Raw genomic sequence first — 18,520 nt, forward strand, 5'->3', positions numbered from 1 at the left:
CATTGGTTTTTTGGAAGTAAACAGAATTTTAGGGGGGATTTTTCTGGTGAGGGTTTGAGGGAGATAGTTGCGCAGGAGGATCTCTCTGAGGAGGAATTTTCCATATGGGAAGAGAAATTCTATAAAGTTGGCTCTAGATTTCCAAGCAATATTTAAAAAACAATCAGAAATTAAATATAAAAAAACAACAAGTTTTTTCAACTGAAAATAAGGAGTAACATTAAAAATTAAAGCGAACAGCAATTATTATGTATATCAAAAGGTTTGTCCGCTTGTCAATGCCTTGCTCTTGACGCTGAAGTATTTTTAGTAATTTCAAAAGAGCAATTTGCTGTTATTAAACAGGCTTTCAAACAGTTCGTGGTAACGAACTGTAGTAAGGAGCGACCCGGCTCAATAGTAACCAAAACTCTAAAAATTGAATTTTGATATCAATAGCTACATCAAAAGAATTGCATTTTAATGCTGATTGTAAATATATAAGTTTCATCAAGTTTAGTCTTACCCATCAAGAGTTACGAGCCTGAGAAAATTTGCCTTATTTAAGAAAATAGGGGGAAACACCCCCTAAAAGTCGTAAATGACACCATCAGATTCAGTGTATACGAGAACCCTACTGTAGAAGTTTCAAGCTCCTATCTACGAAAATGTGGAATTTTGAATTTTTTGCCAGAAGACAAATCATGGGTGCGTGTTTATTTGTTTGTTTGTTTGTTTTTTTATTTTTTTTCCCAGAATCATCGTATCGACCAAGTGGTCCTAGAATGTCACAAGAGGGCTCATTCTAACGGAAATGAAAAGTTCTAGTGCCCTTTTAAAGTGACCGAAAAAATTGGAGGGCATCTAGGCCCCCTCCCACGCTAATTTGTTTCCCAAATTCAACGAATCAAAATTTTGAGATAGCCATTTTGTTCAACATAGTCGAAAACTATAATAACTATGTCTTTGGGGATGACTTACTCCCCCACAATCCCTGAGGGAGGGGCTGCAAGTTACAGACTTTGACCAGTGTTTACATATAGTAATGGTTATTGGGAAGTGTACAGACGTTTTCAGGGGGATTTTATTTTGTTTGGGGGTGGGGCTGAGGGGAGGGGGCTATGTTTGAGGATCTTCCCTTGGAGGAATCTGTCATGGGGGAAGTAAAATTCAATGAAAAGGGCGCAGGATTTTCTAGCATTACTGTAAGAAAATAATGAAAAATAAACATGAAAACGTTTTTTCAAACGAAAGGAAGGAGTAGCATTGAAACTTAAAACGAACAGAGATTATTACGCATATGAGGGGTTTAAAAATACTTTAGTATAAAGAGCGAGGTATTTAGGAGGAGATAAATACCTCGATCTTTATGCTAAAGTATTTTTAGTAATTTCAACTATTTATTCTACGGCCTTTCTGATTCAGGGGTCGTTCTTAAGGAATTGGGACAAAACTTACGATTTAGTGTAAAGAGCGAGGTATTAACGAGGGTACAAACCCCCTTGTATGCATAATAAAAATATAAGATTATGAAAGTTTGTTACGTAAGTTAATTCTTAAGTTACGTATATTTTTTACTAATAAAAACGTTCGTTAAAAATTAAAAGTTCTAGTTGCCTTTTTAAGTAACCGAAAAATTGGAGGGCAACTATGCCTTCTTCTCCACCCCTTATTTCTCAAAATCGTCTGGTCAAAACTAAGAGAAAGCCATTTAGCCAAAAAAAAGAATTAATATACAAATTTTATTTTAATAATTTATGTGCGGAGAGCCAAAACCAAACATGCATTAATTCAAAAATGTTCAGAAATTAAATAAAAAAAAATTTATTTTTTTAGCTGAAAGTAAGGAGCGACATTAAAACTTAAAACGAACAGAAATTACTCCGTATATGAAATGGGTTGTCCCCTCCGCAATCCCTTGCTCTTTACGCTAAAGTTTGACTCTTTGCCACAATTCTGCTTTTTAAAACAATTAAAAGCTTTAGCGTAAAGAGCGAGGGATTCCGGAGGGGACAACCCATTTCATATACGGAGTAATTTCTGTTCGTTTTAAGTTTTAATGTCGTTCCTTACTTTCAGCTAAAAAGATTAGTTTTTTTTTATTTAATGTTACTCAAGGGTCATTCTTAAAGAATTGGAAAAAAATTTGAACTTTAGCGTAAAAAGCGAGGTAATGAACAGGAGGAAAACCTCCCTCATATTAAGTGTACGAGGATTTCACCCCCTTGCCAATACATTGCTCTTTAAACAGAAGTTTGAATATTGTTAAATAATGGCAGATATAAGCAATAATTTGTCTCTTTTATTTTCAGGCTAATCAAAATATTTAATTTTACCTTAAGCAGCTTCATAACTATGATTTTTATGTGAGAATAAATCAAAAATATTGTATGTCTACGGCTTGTGATTGTTATTAAATTTAAATAAAATGAGTTTTTTTCCAACTGAAAGTAGGGAAGGGCATTAAAACTTAAAGCTAACTTAAATTATTACGTATATCTTTTAAAGATCTTTTCTATGATTAATTTCAATCATTTGAGAATTACTCAACTTGTGACTTTAATTTTCTTAAGAACAGTTTCGACCTCTTTGGCAGTTTTGTTACTATGCCTTAGAAAATTAGTTCCGCAAATATCGCTAATTTAAGTTACGTGGGAGAATCTTCCCATGCAGAAATTTCTTGTGGTGGAAGAGAATTTTCCATGGAGCTGGATTTCCCGACATAGTTTAAAAACGATCAACAATTAAACTAAAAAACTAGTTATTTCAACTGAAAGTAAGAAGCAAGATAAATAAACAGAAAATATTACGTATATGAGATGGTTTGCCTCACCTCAATAGCTTGCACTTACGCCAAAGCTTCTTTTTTTTGCTTTTAAAAGGGGCTATTGTTCTAATTAAACATCCTTTTTGATTCAGGAGTCTGTCTTAAACAACTGGAACAAAATCAAACTTAGGCTATTATAGAACTACTGTTAGATAAAAAAAAGAAGTAAAATTAATATGTAAATTTCATTTTGATTTTCCATGTTCGGTGAGCCCCTGCATTAATTCAAAATGTTCAGAAATTAAATAATTTTTTTTTTTTTTTAACTGAAAGTAAGGAGCGACATTAAAACTTCAAACGAAAAGAGATTATTCCGTATATTAAAGGGACTATCCCCTCTTCAAAGCCCCGTTCTTTACGCTAAGGTTTTCTATTGTTTTATAAAGTAGAATTGTGAGAAAGAGTCAAATTTCAGCGTATGGAGTGAGGCGTTGAGGAGGGTACAGCCCATTTCATATACAGAATAATTTCTGTTCTTTTTAATTTTAATGTCACCCTTTACTTTAGGTTAAAATAACTTGTTTTTTTTCTAATTCTAATTTTAACATCTTCACTACAACAACTGTCTTTACCAATAATACAGCCTAGGTAAGCGATGCTGTCCAAATGATTGATCTTCTTGTTACCCACCATTACCTCTTCAAGTTCACTTTTTTCTAGCCTTAGCGACTTAGTCTTTTAACATTAACTTCCAAACCTATTCTCGCACCCTGATCTTGGAAAACATCTAAATTTTTATTTATTTTACTTATAATTTCACCTAGGATGCTTAAATCTTAAATATGACCTTAGTCTAGGTCAGTTTTACTTCGCCGTTTCATCCTTGGTTGTCTCATTACCTTTGCTGTGACCTTTTGGATAAAGTCTATGAAATTGATCCATGCGGAATTCTTATCAAAAAAAAAAAAATTCTCCAACAGTGAGATTAGGTAAAAAAAAAATTTTCAGTGCTGTTATTTGCAGACGGCACTTCTCTAGTGGCGAATATGGCACATAATTAATAGAAGTTTCTGGATTTAACAGATGATTATCAAAAGATGAAGTGCCTTCAGGTAAATGTTCAGAAATCAAAATTGGTTATTTTTAACAAGAGGAATGATAAATCTGAACCTAAATTTTGGATGAAGCTGGAGGAGATACAGGTTGTAGATAAAATTAAGTATTTTGGATATATTTTTCAAAGTAACGAAAGATGGAATTCACATATAAAGGAAACGTTAAACCGGGGAAAAGCAGCAATGTTTACAGTTTTCCGGAATAATGTAATAGGAATAAAAAAAATTGTTGCTACATAAAAGGGTCTTTTTATCGAGAATAATGCCTTTTTACAATACGGAGCAGTGATTTGGGGGGATGAGAAAGTAGCTCAGCTAGACACTATTCAATTACTGTACTTTAGGAGATTGTTTGGGGTGCATTGAACAGCTCATTACCAGTGTTTAAATGTTGATCTAGCAGACTAGTCTCAATGATTAAATTTCGTTTGAGAGTTGTCCAGCTACCTAATGACAGATTGCTTAAGGCAGCTTATGAAGATTTACTCTCGTAGTTGAAAAAAAGGTCATGACCACTAAAAATAAAAGACATTTTAGAAAAAACACGGTTTTCTTTTGTTTGGAATGAGGGTAGAGGACCTATGGATATAAATACAAATTGGGAGAATGAGATTAAGATACTACTAGATAAAATCAATGATACAAAAATGGAGTGAGGAGATAAAAAAAAAAATCAGAAATGTTAAATTTTATCAGTTTGTGGTAACGAACTGTAGTAAGGAGTGACCCAGCTCAATAGTAACCAAAACTCTAAAAAACGGAATTTTGATACCAATAGTTACATCAAAAGAATTGCATTTTAATGCTGATTTTAGATATATAAGTTTTATCAAGTTTAGTCTTACCTATCAAATGTTACGAGCCAGAGAAAATCTGCCCTATTTTAGAAAATAGGCTGAAACACCCCCTAAAAGTCATAGAATCTTAATGAAAATCACACCATCAGATTCAGCGTATCAGAGAACCCTATTGTACAAGTTCCAAGGTCCTATCTACAAAAATGTGGAATTTTGTATTTTTTGCCAGAAGACAAATCACGGATGCGTGTATATTTGTTTTTTTTTGTTTTTTTTTCTTTTTCCCAGGGGTGATCATATCGACCCAGTGGTCCTAGAATTTTGTGAGAGGGCTCATTCGAACGAAAATGAAAAGTTCTAGTGCCCTTTTTAAGTGACCAAAAAAAATCGGAGGGCACCTAGGCCCCCTCCCACGCTCATTTTTTCCCAAAGTAGTCGGATCAAAATTCTGCATAGTCGAAAAACCTTATAACTATGTCTTTGGGGACGACTTACTCCCATACAGTCCCCGTGGGAGGGGCTGCAAGTTGCAAATTTTGACCAGTGTTTGCATATATTAATGGTTATTGGGAGATGTAGAGACGTTTTCAGGGGGATTTTTTGGTTGGGAGGGGGGGGGGTTCAAAAGAGGGGGCTATGTGGGGGAAATTTTCCATGGAGGAATTTGTCATGGGGGAAGAAGATTTCCATAAAAGGGGCGCAGCATTTTCTAGCATTATTTAAAAAAACAATGAGAAAATAAATATAAAAAAGTTTTTTTCCACTGGAAGTATGGAGTAGCATTAAAACTTAAAACGAATAGAAAATATTACGCATATAAGGGGTTCACCTCCTCCTAATACCTCACTCTTTACGCTAAAGGATTTTTAGTAATTTCAACTATTTATTCTACGGCCTTTTTGATTCAGGGGGCAAAATTTAAGCTTTAATGCAAAGAGTTATTGACGAGGTATTGACGAGTGGGCGAACCTTCTCATATACGTAATAAAAACATACGAACATAGAAGTTTGTTACGTAAGCTAATTCGTAAGTTACGTATATCTTTTACTAATGAAAACGTTCGTAAAAACTAAAAGTTCTAGTTGCCTTTTTAAGTACCCAAAACATTGGGGTGCAACTGGGCCTCCTTCCCCCCTTTTTTCGCAAAATCTTTCGATCAAAACTATGCGAAAGCCATTTAGCCAAATAAATAAATATGCGAATTTGCTTTAATTATTCATCTGCGGAGAGCCGAAATCAAAACATGGATTAACTAAAAAACGTTCAGAAATTAAATAAAAAAACAAGTCTTTTAACTGAAAGTAAGGAGCGACATTAAAACTTAAAACGAAGAGAAATTACCCGGTATATGAAAAGGGCTGCTCCTTCTTCAACGCCCTGCTCTTTACGCTAAAGTTTTTACTGTTTTAAAAAGTAGAGTTGAGAGAAAGAGTCAAACTTTAGTGCAAAGAGCAAGGCGTTGAAGAAGGAGCAGCCCCTTTCATATACGGGGTAATTTCTGTTCGTTTTAAGTTTTAATGTCGCTCCTTACTTTCAGTTAAAAAAACTTGTTTTTTTATTTAATCAGGATTTTAAGGTGGTCTATGGGCAGGAGCTCTACTTTAAGCTGAATTTACCAGGTAGTTATTTGACGTCGTGGAGGCAGCTCAGAGCTAACTGCCTGCCAATTAGTTAAAGATTAAAAAGATATTCTAAAGAAGGATGTTCCGATAAAGAAATATATACTTGCCGGCTTTGCAGAGTTGAAAGAATTATTTAGTGCATTGCTTAAGCTGGTGCCAAGAGCTCTCCTCGATAAGGGAATGGATATTGGGAAAAATGAGATGATGTTTCCAAGTGTCTTAAATAGTACGTTGCCTCAGTTTATTTGTAGAATAGTAAGGTATCTGGAATTTTTTTTCAATAAAAGAATACATAAAAAACAAATAGATCCCAGTTTAAAGTAAATGTAATGTTTTAATTATGTACTTTCCCAAGTTTTAAGTGTTCTTTTCAATGACCGTGTTTTCAGGTATAAAGTACTGTTATTCAGTTAATATAGTGGTTCATTTAAGTGTTTTATGATGATCGCTGATCTGTTATATGTGCCTTTCGTTTATGTTATTTTAAAGTGTTCATGGCCGTATATTTGGCTTTAAAACACACTAACCTTGTCTATCATTTCCTGAAGATTTAGTTTGTTTTGCAATAAAAAAAAAGTATATCAATCTCAGTTAATTTTTCCCTTTGATTTTAATTTAAAATCAAAGGTATTCACAGATTCCCCTTTTATTCATGTTACTGCAAAAAAAGTGCAATTCTGATGAAAAATACGGCGTAAAATTTTTGTGACTACAATAAGTACAATTTTGCGACTCTTTTACAATCTTTAATTTTAAATTTTTGTCTGTTTATAAACAAATTCTGGTAATAAAATGTTTCATATTTACATGTATATTATAACCTAATAAATAAATCATCTAAAGTATATAGTAATTTTTGTATTAAAGTATTTTTTGTAGTAATATGCTTTTTATATAGTAAAGTATATAAAATTATTGTTTTACATTTATATGGAGTCGCTAGGAAAATAGTGGCGAATGAAAAATATTTAAGAAGCCCTAATCTAGGAGAAGGACTGTAAGTTTCTCGCAAATGGGTTTTCAGCAAAAGCTCTTTCCTTAGTAGAAGAGAATACCAAAGGTTTTCCCATATATATTTGGATTCAATAATTTATTTAAGGATATTCGTAAACTTAAATAAACTTTGTAAAAAAAAAAAAAAAAAATTATCAAATTTTGTAATTTCTCCAGAAAGGTTTATTTTTCACCTGAAGATGCTTCTGGCTATGGTGGCAGCAACTGAGACTGAACTGAAACAATTAAAAATAAGTATCACTCTGCTCTTGGAATATTGTAGTTTTAGAAATGTCCAGATAATGGTTAGAGGCCTTTTCAATACCCCCAAAAATGAGCTACTAACATTAGATTTTTATTTCTACATCCGTCTTTCATGCATGATTTCCTTACAGATGAAACCAATCATACTATTCCTTGCTGTTACAGCTGTTGCCACAAGAGCTAATATATTTCTAGACTCATCCATCAATAGTCCTTCTGACCGATCGTGGAACGTTCTTGCACTTGTTCAAACTATAACAACCGAAGTAGTTGCAAAAACACTTTGTTATTCTGTTGTTCCAACGGATATTTTTCCTGTTATACAGGCTTTTACTCCAATCACTACCACAATTGAGGTAACAATTTCGACAATTGAGAATCCAGGGAATTGCAGGAAGAGGAGGTGGGCATTTGAAAATGCTATTGATGGCAGACTTTCTGGCCCGAATGATATAATTGCAACTTCTGCTGACGCCAACCCAAGGTAAAAATTTTATAGAGAGAGAGAGAGAGAGAGAGAGAGAGAGAGAGCGAGAGAGAGAGAGAGAGAGAGAGAGAGAGAGAGAGAGAGAGAGAGAGAGAGAGATAGAGAGAGAGAGAGAGAGAGGGAGAGAGAGAGAGAGAGAGAGAGTGAGAGAGAGAAAGGATTTATTAACCCCCCCAAAAAAAACGCTTACATTATATTTCAACAATCACCAGCTAAATCCGTTGGGTTGTATATAATGGTTGTTTTCATCCTTGTAATTTACTAATATATACATATATATATATATATATATATATATATATATATATATATATATATATATATGTCTAATGTAGGAAAACAGTCTTCCTTTTCTTCTTCTTTTTTTTATGTGTTTGTGCTGTTGCACTAGTGATTTCTCTTTTCATTATAAATATATACTAGCTGTTAGGGTGCAGTTAGGCTTGGGGGGCGCTTCGCGCCCCCCCAAGCCCCCCTGAGCACGCAAGTCGTTACGCGCCATATTAGTTACGCGCCATTGTAGTTGTGTCCTTGTGTCCCACCTGTCAATATAGATATATATATATATATATATATATATATGTATATATATATATATATATATATATATATATATATATATATATATATATATATATATATATATATATATATATATATATATATATATATATATATATATATATATATGTTTTCAACTACGTAAAACTTGCGAATATACAACATTCTTCGCTGTCCCATTGTCTGTGCATATAAATAGATTGTCAGGTTTACCGACTCTTGAACATACCACATATAATTGTCCATGGGAAAAACAATCCGTATTCAGATCTATACCTCATGACTCTAATGATTGCCCTTGAGCTTTGTTGATGGTGATTGCTAATCGAACATTCCCTGTGTCCCAATCGTCATTTATATATCCCCCTGTGCCCCCCGGTGTCCCCGTTGTAGTTGTGTCCCTGTGTCCCGGTCGGCATTTATATTCCCTGTGTCCCGGTCGTCATTTGTGTCCCGGTGTCCCAGTCTGTAATTTCTCTTTGAGTGTCCCGCTCGTCAATTTATATTCCCTGTGTCCCGGTCGCCATTTGTGTCCCGGTTTCCCGGTCTGTATATGCATTCGTTTTTGAAATGGTATATGATGAAATAAATTTTTAATTTTTTTCCTTTTTTTCTTTTTAGTTTTTTTTTGGTTTTACCTTTTTTTTAGATTTTTTAGTTTTTTTTCTTTTTTCTTTTGAGTTTTTTTGTAGTATTTGCCTTTTTTAGTTGATTTTTATTTTTATTTATATTTTTTAGTTTTCTTTTTCTCCTTTATTTTTCAGTTTTTTTCCTTTTTTTAGTTTTTTTTTCTTTTTAGTTTTTAGTTTTTTTAGTTTTTTACCTTTTTTAAATATTTTTAGTTTTTTTTAGTTTTTTAGCTTTTTTAGTTTTTTTTTATTAGTTTTATTTTTTTTGTAGTTTTTACCTTTTTTTAAGCCAAGGTTCGAGCCTGGAACCTCTTGAACCTAGAACCTGGAACATAATGCCTTACCAAATCAGCTACATCGGCTTGAATGCATTCGTTTTTGAATTGGTATATGATGAAATAATTCAGACGTTATGCGGACAAACACGACGTCACTCCACAGACAGACAGACAACTTATTTTTATATATATATATTCCCTGTGTCCCGGTCGTCGTTTGTGTCCCGGTGTCCCTGTCTGTATATACATTCGTTTTTGAATTGGTATATGATAAAATAAATTTTTAGTTTTTTCTTTTTTGTTTTTAGTTTTTTTTTGGGTTTTTACCTTTTTTTAGCTTTTTTCTTTTTTTTTTCTTTTTTCTTTTTAGTTTTTTTGTAGTTTTTACCTTTTTTAGTTTTTTTTATTTTTATTTATATTTTTTTAGTTTTCTTTTTCTCCTTTATTTTTCAGTTTTTTTCCTTTTTTTAGTTTTTTTCTTTTTAGTTTTTAGTTTTTTTAGTTTTTACCTTTTTTTATTATTTTTTGTTTTTTAGTTTTTTGGTTTTTTTATTAGTTTTTAGTTTGTTTTTGTAGTTTTTACCTTTTTTAAGCCAAGGTTCGAACCTGGAACCTCTTGAACCTAGAACCTGGAACATAATGCCTTACCAAATCAGCTACATCGGCTTGAATACATTCGTTTTTGAATTGGTATATGATGAAATAATTCAGACGTTATGCGGACAAACACGACGTCACTCCACAGACAGACAGACAACTTATTTTTATATATATATATTCCCTGTGTCCCGGTCGTCGTTTGTGTCCCGGTGTCCCTGTCTGTATATACATTCGTTTTTGAATTGGTATATGATAAAATAAATTTTTAGTTTTTTTCTTTTTTGTTTTTAGTTTTTTTTTGGGTTTTTACCTTTTTTTAGCTTTTTTCTTTTTTTTTTCTATTTTCTTTTTAGTTTTTTTGTAGTTTTTACCTTTTTTAGTTTTTTTTATTTTTATTTATATTTTTTTAGTTTTCTTTTTCTCCTTTGTTTTTCAGTTTTTTTCCTTTTTTTAGTTTTTTTCTTTTTAGTTTTTAGTTTTTTTAGTTTTTACCTTTTTTTTATTATTTTTTGTTTTTTAGTTTTTTTGTTTTTTTATTAGTTTTTAGTTTGTTTTTGTAGTTTTTACCTTTTTTAAGCCAAGGTTCGAACCTGGAACCTCTTGAACCTAGAAGCCGCAAGCCTGTTTCTTGCTGTTCTTGTGATTCCTCGGCACGCTTTCTTTTCTTACTTTCTCTATCAGCCGCAAGCCTGTTTTCTTGCTGTTCTTGTGATTCCTCGGCACGCTTTCTTTTCTTACTTTCTCTATCAGCCGTAAGTTTTTTGGCATAGACTCTTTGAGCAGCTTCCTCCGCTGTTGCCATTGTAGGTTCTTCAGTCATTTTACAATTAAACATTTTTCCATCCACGATCTTCTTACAATTAAAAATTTGTCTTTTAACGAGTTTCTTAAATACTTTTAATGACGTCATCGTCATAATAAACATGACGACAACTAACTTCATGACGACATGACGACATGATGAAATGACGTCACTCGACAGATAGACAGACAGACAGACAGACAGACAACTTATTTATATATATATAAGTACATATATATATATATATATATATATATATATATATATATATATATATATATATATATATATATATATATTTACCTTAGACCTTAGTTCCTCCAGAGCCATCGGTAGCACATAGGGCGTCGACAAAGCCTCTCCATTCGTCTCGCATTGGTGCTGCAGTGATGACGTCTTCCCATTCAGGTATTAGTGAGGTGCTGGCCGTCCTCAGATCTCGGTCATATGTTCGCCTCAATGTATTTTTTGGGTGGCCTCTCTTTCCTCTATCGTATGGCTTCCATTCATAGAATGTTCGAGGAAGGCGGCTCTCTTCCATACGAAGAACGTGTCCCAGGTATGTCCACCGCCTTCTTTTCAGCAAATCAATGACTGATGGTTGATCTGTTTTTCTGTGTATTTCTGCCTTTGTAATTTTTTTGTTGCCAGCTTGTATTCAACATTCTTCTGAGGCTCTTATTTTCAAAATGCAAGGATCCTTTTTTCAAGCTGGGTGTTTATTTTCCAACATTGACTTGCGTAAAGGAGAATTGAGAGTACATTGCTATTGAAGAGTCGAAGCTTTTGTCGCATTGAATATTTATTACTTCTCCAAATTGGCTTCAATGTATTGAAGGCACTTGCAGCTGCACCTGCAGTTCAATTCTACGTTTAATCTCAGTCGAGACCTCTCAATCACAATTAATCCAGCTGCCCAGGTACTTGAACTCCTGCACTTGTTCTAGATCCTTGTTTTTGCAATGGAGAACAAGTGGCGAGGTTTTGATGCCCATGCTCTTCGATTTGTCAATGTTTATTTTTAGCCCAACATTCTCTGGATTCTCAGTATAAGTGTCCAGTAGCTGCTGCAACTGTTCTTTAGACTCTTCGAGAAGAACAACATCGTCCGCGAAGTCCAGATCGAACAGTTACTTGTTGCTTACTTTTACTCCGTAGCCTGATGCGAATGTCAGGGCATAATCCATTATAATTATAAAGAACATGGGAAAAATACACATCCTTGACAAACACCAGACATGATCTTGAAAAATCTGGTTGTACCGTTTTCGGTCTTTACGCAACATTACGATTCTTCATATAACGCTATAATCATATCTACTATTTTCTCGGGAATTCCTTGGTATTTCAAAACTCTCCACAAGCAATCTCTGTCAACTGAGTCAAATGCCCTTTCAAAGTCAATGAATAGAAGGTACAGCTTCTTGTTCCATTCTTTTGATTCTTCGACAAGCATTCTCAGTACAAATATTAGATCAGAACAGGATCTCTCAGTTCTGAAACCACGCTGCTCTTCTTGTAGAGTTGTGTCTAGTGCTTTCCTAAGGTCCATATTTTGGTGAAGAGGGAGAGCCAAATGGAATTGCAGGTACTAATTGATTACTTCAGCATTTCTGCTTGAATGCCATCAATACCTGGGGCTCGTCCATTTTTTAACTTCTTTGCTGCATGCATGATCTCCTCAGCACTCGGAGGATCTGTATTGATGTCTAAATACATAAATGGATATCATGTACGTTTGCTTGGTCACAAGTTCTCGGTCTGTTCAAAAGTTTTTCGAAATGGGAAGCCCATTTCTCGTCAATTTTTTCTGGATCAGATATAATTGATCCATTTTCGTCCTTGACAAGGGTGATTCGGCTGCCTTTTCCTACCCTCTCATTTTTCAATCGGTAGACAGTCTTGGAGTCACCCTTCCTAGCAGTTTTTTCAGCTAAAGCTGCTTTCTGTTCAAGGAACTGTCTCTTGTCCTTTCTTGCAGTCTTTTTTATCTCTTTATCTTTTTCTTTGTATAATTATTTTATTGCGAGCTCTGAACTCCTTGTAGTGTCTATGAGTATGGATTGCTTGAGTGCCTTTCGTTCGTCAATCAGTTTCCATGTTACGTCAGAGATCCACCTTTCCTTTTGTTTCTTTCGAAAACATAGCTTTTCTTCGGTAATCGTCGTGTATGCACTTTTTATTTTCTCCCATTTCTCTTCGACGCTTTCTGAGTCATTTGCCTCAACAGCCAAGGCATCAAATTTGTTCCATAAAGATATACAGAAATCTCAGCAAATTTTTCGATCCTGTAGCTTGTCCGTGTCGTACAGTTTCTTCAGATCCTACTGTGTCTTCTTTTTGGCACGTAGTTTGATCTGTATGTGGGCGATCATGAGCATGTTATCCGACTGGGCGTCTGCCCAGTCGGCAGACTATATATATATATATATATATATATATATATATATATATATATATATATATATATATATATATAATAATATAATTATATATATATATATAAATAATATATATATATATATATATATATATATATATATATATATATATATATATATATATATATATATAATATAGCAGTAACAGTTTTATCTAGGTCAAGACCTGTAATCCTTTGCCAAAGATTGCGAAATCTCGGGGATTAAATTCACTTAAAAAACTTACTGGTTTGATAATGAGATATCCGAATTAGTGCAAGTGTGTTAACCATGCCACTCTTGACCTGGCTAACATTTTATGCCACCTTTTTACCTTATTTATTTTTTCATTGTTTTTTATCATTATGCTAGAAAATTCTGCGCCCCCTTCATTGAATTTCTCTGCCCCCCTTGACATATTCCTTTAAAGAAAGATCCTCCCATATAGCCCCCTTCCCTATCCCCCCAAACCAAAATAAACCCTTGAAAAACGTCTGTAAAATTCCCAATAAAAATTACTGTATGTAAGCACTGGACAAAGTTTTTAACTCGCAGCCCCTCCCCGGGAACTATGGGGGGGGGGTAAGTCATCTCAAAGACATAGTTATAATGGTTTTTGACTATGCTGAACAAAATGACTATCTCAAAATTTTGATCCGTTGACTTTGGGAAAAAAATGAGCGTGGGACTTTTAACACCAGAACTGTTAATTTCTATTAGAATGAGCCCTCTTGCAACATTCTAGGACCACTTGGTCGATACGAATACTCCTGGGAAAAAAACAACAAATAAACACGCACCCGTGATCGGTCTTCTGGTAAAAAATGCGAAGTTCCACATTTTTGTAAATAGGAGCTTGAAAATTTTACAGTAGGGTTCTCTGATACGTTGAACGCGACAGTTTGATTTTCGTTAAGATTTTATGACTTTTTGGGGGTACCCCTATTTTACAAAATAAGGCAAATTTGTTCAGGCTCGTAACTTCTGATGATGAAGACTAAATTTGATGAAACTTGTATATTTAAAATCAGCATAAAAATCCAATTCGTTTGATTTATCTTTTAGCATAAAATTCGCTTTTAGAGTTTCGTTTACTATTTATTTAGAATATTTTAAAATTAGTAATTAAATTACTATTTTATATTTATATGCTATAAATTACTATTATCTATATATATATATATATATATATATATATATATATATATATATATATATATATATATATATATATATATATATATATATATATATATATTAATTTTCTCTTTAAACGGGCAATAACAGTGCTTGCGTCCATTTATATTTTTCTCGAAAACGGCTAGCTTTTTTTTGGAATATTAGCACCTTGGGATTAAAACGGCTAAGGGTGAATATGTCATAGGTTAATAGGTCAAGAGTTTGAGAAAAATTAGTTAAGAGACCCAATTTTGGAAAAAAAATCCGTCATTGACGTCATATTTATGAGCGCTTTTCAAGAGAATAAATAACAACATTTCCAAACCCATCCCCCCACAAAAGTGAATGTATCTTTTTATTTTCATGACGGATGCAACTTAGCAAAAGGAACACGAATAAGTATAAAATAATAAGTGTAATAAGTCTATTACACTTTTATTTACAATAGTTATGGACTACGTACTCAGACAGTCTACGGGCTATGGAGTAAACGTCAACAACAAACAGCTCGCAGATCTTGACTTTACAGATGATATAGTACTTCTAGAAGGCGCCAAAGATCGATTACAGCTGCTATTTGAGGAAATCTCAGAAAAAGCCCGAGAGGTCGGATTGTCGATCAACGTCGACAAATCAAAAAGTATGTCCACATCTGGCTCCCCCCTAACTCTTCAATGCTCCGATAAATCTGTTGAACAGGTCCAAGAATTTAAATACCTAGGAAGCTGGATAGAAAATGCTGGAGATGTAACATTTGAAATCAAGAGGCAGAGGCAGTATGATCGGGACCTGAAAAAGGCAAACATTTCCCTCACTCCGCAATGGGAAGATATCACTGCAGCCGCACAGCTTGGGGATGAATGGAGAGACTTTGTCGACGCCCTATGTGCCACCGATGGCTCAGGAGGATCTAAGGTCTAAGGTCTAAGGTAATAAGTCTATTTACAAAAGGTATTTTAAGCGGTTTCATAATGCCTATAGGATAAGTGAAAAATCTAGACCAGTGCTTTTCAATATTACTTAGACACTATACCCCTTTTTACCTACAAAATATTATAGGCACCTCTTCTCAGCTACCGGTACTAAGTAAAAGATAGGATATAAATAAAACTACCAGTCCGAGCGAATCACTCTACATAGCATGCTTGCACAGCTTTCTTGAATGTCTTACATTCGGCAATAGATTCTGGTCATATACTGGCAGATTTATTTTTGTATGTTCGTAAAGCTTTTCATTCCTAGACTCATCAGATTCTTCTTTGGAAACTATCTTATATTGGTATAAGATCAAACGCTTTTTCTTGGTTTTATATATATCTTTCTGGTAGGGTTATTTCAATTAATCCGTTTTTCCGGAGCCCTTCTGAAGTATCTTATGGCTTCCCTCAGGGATCTTTTCTTGACCCATTTTATTTCTGATTTATTTTAATGACCTGATTTCAACGGTAAATAAATCCAAGCCTCTGGCATGCTGCAAGCTGTGTCTTCTTGATGCTCGATCATGTTCCAATAGTAGTATTAAGGAAAGTTTTTTAGTTGTTTTCGCTGCTGACACCACCTTTGGGAAGACAGAATATAACATCAAGTATAACCTTATGACAATATTCGAGAGAGTTATTTAATGGTTTAATGCGAAGTACTTGACCTTGAATGTCAGTAAGTCACATTTTCTTATTTTTTCTCGAATTGGTATAGCTATCCCTCAGCACATACGAATTCAGGTATCACAAGGCTCTTTGTGTAGGCCAGAGAGTCAGGTGGTACTGTTTCTTGGTATCCTGCTTGATAAGAACCTTTCATTTAGAAACCATATACCCATGATTAGGGTTAAGGTCTCACGGAGTTTATGTATCATTCTAAGACTTCGACACACATTTCCAGGATCTATTCTGAAGCTTCTTTTTTTCTGCCTTGTCCAGTCATATGTGTCTTATTGCCCCATTGTATGGATTTCTACTTTTCCGTCAACACTGTGGTCTCTTTATGTCATGTATAACAAAGCACGGCGTCTGGTTTTGACATCAACTGCTCCTCACACACACCGATAATAAGTCTACAGACTATCTACATTATTTCTTGTGCTTCTTTCGTCTTTCATCAGCTTCACGGCAGTATTTCAAAATGTCTTCAAAAACTCCTGTGTTTATTTCTGATTCAGCTCCATTTAGCCTTCGTTCTTTATATAATATCTGCATTTCACCAGCCCCTATTATTCGACCAGATTTCAATTCCCTCATTGCTTGTCAACAGGTTTAGAATTCACTATCTTATTCAGTACAGAGTTCCCAATCGTTTGGGACTTTTAAAAGGATTCTGAAGGATCATTTATTAAAGAATCTTTTAATTAAAAATCTGTAAAGACCCTTTTAATTAATCTTAAAATTGAAATTTTTGTTTTATTTTTCTGGTTTTTTTTTCTTTTTTTCTCCTTTTCCACTTCCTCTGAGGAGATAATGTCCTCTGACTGTTTGTTAATGGTGTATAGTTGTCTTCTCTGCGCTTTGACTCCCGGGCCTCAGGTATGTTCTCTTTTTCATCTTATATGTTATTTAGCTATTGTTCTTTTTTTTTGTTGTTACTTATAGTGTGTTTTTTTTTGTATCCCCATTGTATCCCTGGCCATGGAGCCTTTCGAGGGGGAATAAGAGTGTCGTATTTTCATTTTTTATTTATTGGCGAATAAAACTCTGAACTTTGAACTCATTTATTGAATTTTTCACCTTTAGGATCCTTAACGTTCTTAGAGTCAAAACTGTTCCCACTTCCAAGGAAAAAATTCTAAGTGTAAAGACAGGGGAACGTGCATAACTTAAAGTCATTTTTCCAAGGGCTATGTGGATTGTGTCATTCGCAGAAGAATAGTTAAGGTTTCTTTCAACTATGCTGGACATAATATCTACCTCAAAATTTTGATATCTTTGGGAAGTTTTTGATTCCCTTGGGAAATTTTGATCCTTAGGAAATTTTGATATACTATTAAGATTTTTAATTTGAATTTAAATTTTCATAAGAAAGGCAACAGAACTTAGGCTTGGAGAGGGGCTCGTTAGTTTCTAATCACTTTTAAATCGCAAAAACTGAATTAGAACTTTCAAACGAACCCTCTCTAAGGTCTGTGTGACAATCCCTTCCGTAAGAAATGGACAAGTGAACAGAAAAATAGTAAGCATAAATCCAACTTCTCTCTTTACTTAGGCATAGAACTCGCACTTCCCATAATAATTACAAACAATATCTATTGTAAAGCAGCATTTAAAAAGGAATATAAAGAATATTAGAGATCCGTTTTTGTTACTTTAACTAAAATTCTTAGTCAGCATATCTAATTATATTCCTTTCAAAAATAATCGTTCTCTTTCTTTATACATCCTTTGACCTTTTTTTTACTCTTGTTCTTAGTCAATGTTTTCTAATTTCTTTATTTTATTTTTTCATTCTTTTTTTAATTACTTTCTGTTCATTATTGTTTTATTCCGTCTTATTCTATTCATATTCTTTCAATTTTAGAGCAGTTACATTGTATAAAGATGAAAAGGTTGGTCAAGAGCCGCAAGGGCGAACTTTCTTCGGGAGATTTAACATTCTGAAGAACTTCTTGTCTACTGCCACTGTCATTAAAGTCAGAACTGTTTCAACAGTAAAAATAACTGTGTTTGCTACTTGCACACCTCAGTATGGTACTATCCGTCAGTGCTAGGAACACATAAATTTATGCATTTCAGGTGGATTATTTACTCAATAAATCCATTATGAAAACTTGAGTTAATACAGATTTAGTTTTTTAGTAGTTGATTTACTGCCACTGTCATTAAAGCAAAAACTATTTCAACAGTAAAAATAACTGTGTTTGCCACTTACACCCCTCGGTGTAGTCCTATCCATCAGTGCTAGCAGCACATAAATTTACGCATTTCAGGTGGATTATTTACTCAGTAAATCTATTATGAAAACCTGAGTTAATGGAGATTTAGTTCTTTAGTAGTTGATATACTGCCACTGTCATTAAAGCAAAAACCGTTTCAACAG

The 18,520-nt window shown here is 33.8% G+C and overlaps 1 protein-coding gene across 3 annotated transcripts in view; it reads left to right on the forward strand.

Moving 5' to 3' along the window:
• Window positions 1-18,250, forward strand: part of LOC136036090 (uncharacterized) — a 39,782-nt gene extending 21,532 nt beyond the window's left edge. The window contains exons 2-4 of one of the 3 annotated variants that reach the window (XM_065718080.1): window positions 3,770-3,858; window positions 7,670-8,022; window positions 18,002-18,250. In XM_065718080.1, the coding sequence (XP_065574152.1) occupies window positions 3,844-3,858; window positions 7,670-8,022; window positions 18,002-18,191 (558 nt within the window). In that variant the 5' untranslated portion in view covers window positions 3,770-3,843 and the 3' untranslated portion in view covers window positions 18,192-18,250. Of the gene's footprint in view, window positions 1-3,769; window positions 3,859-3,912; window positions 3,949-7,669; window positions 8,023-18,001 lie in introns of those variants that run through there. The other 2 variants (XM_065718079.1, XM_065718081.1) reach the window with 2 other exon arrangements.
• Window positions 18,251-18,520: the final 270 nt, after the last annotated feature.

This window comes from Artemia franciscana, chromosome 15, assembly GCF_032884065.1.
Source record: "Artemia franciscana chromosome 15, ASM3288406v1, whole genome shotgun sequence".
Lineage (NCBI taxonomy): Eukaryota > Metazoa > Arthropoda > Branchiopoda > Anostraca > Artemiidae > Artemia > Artemia franciscana.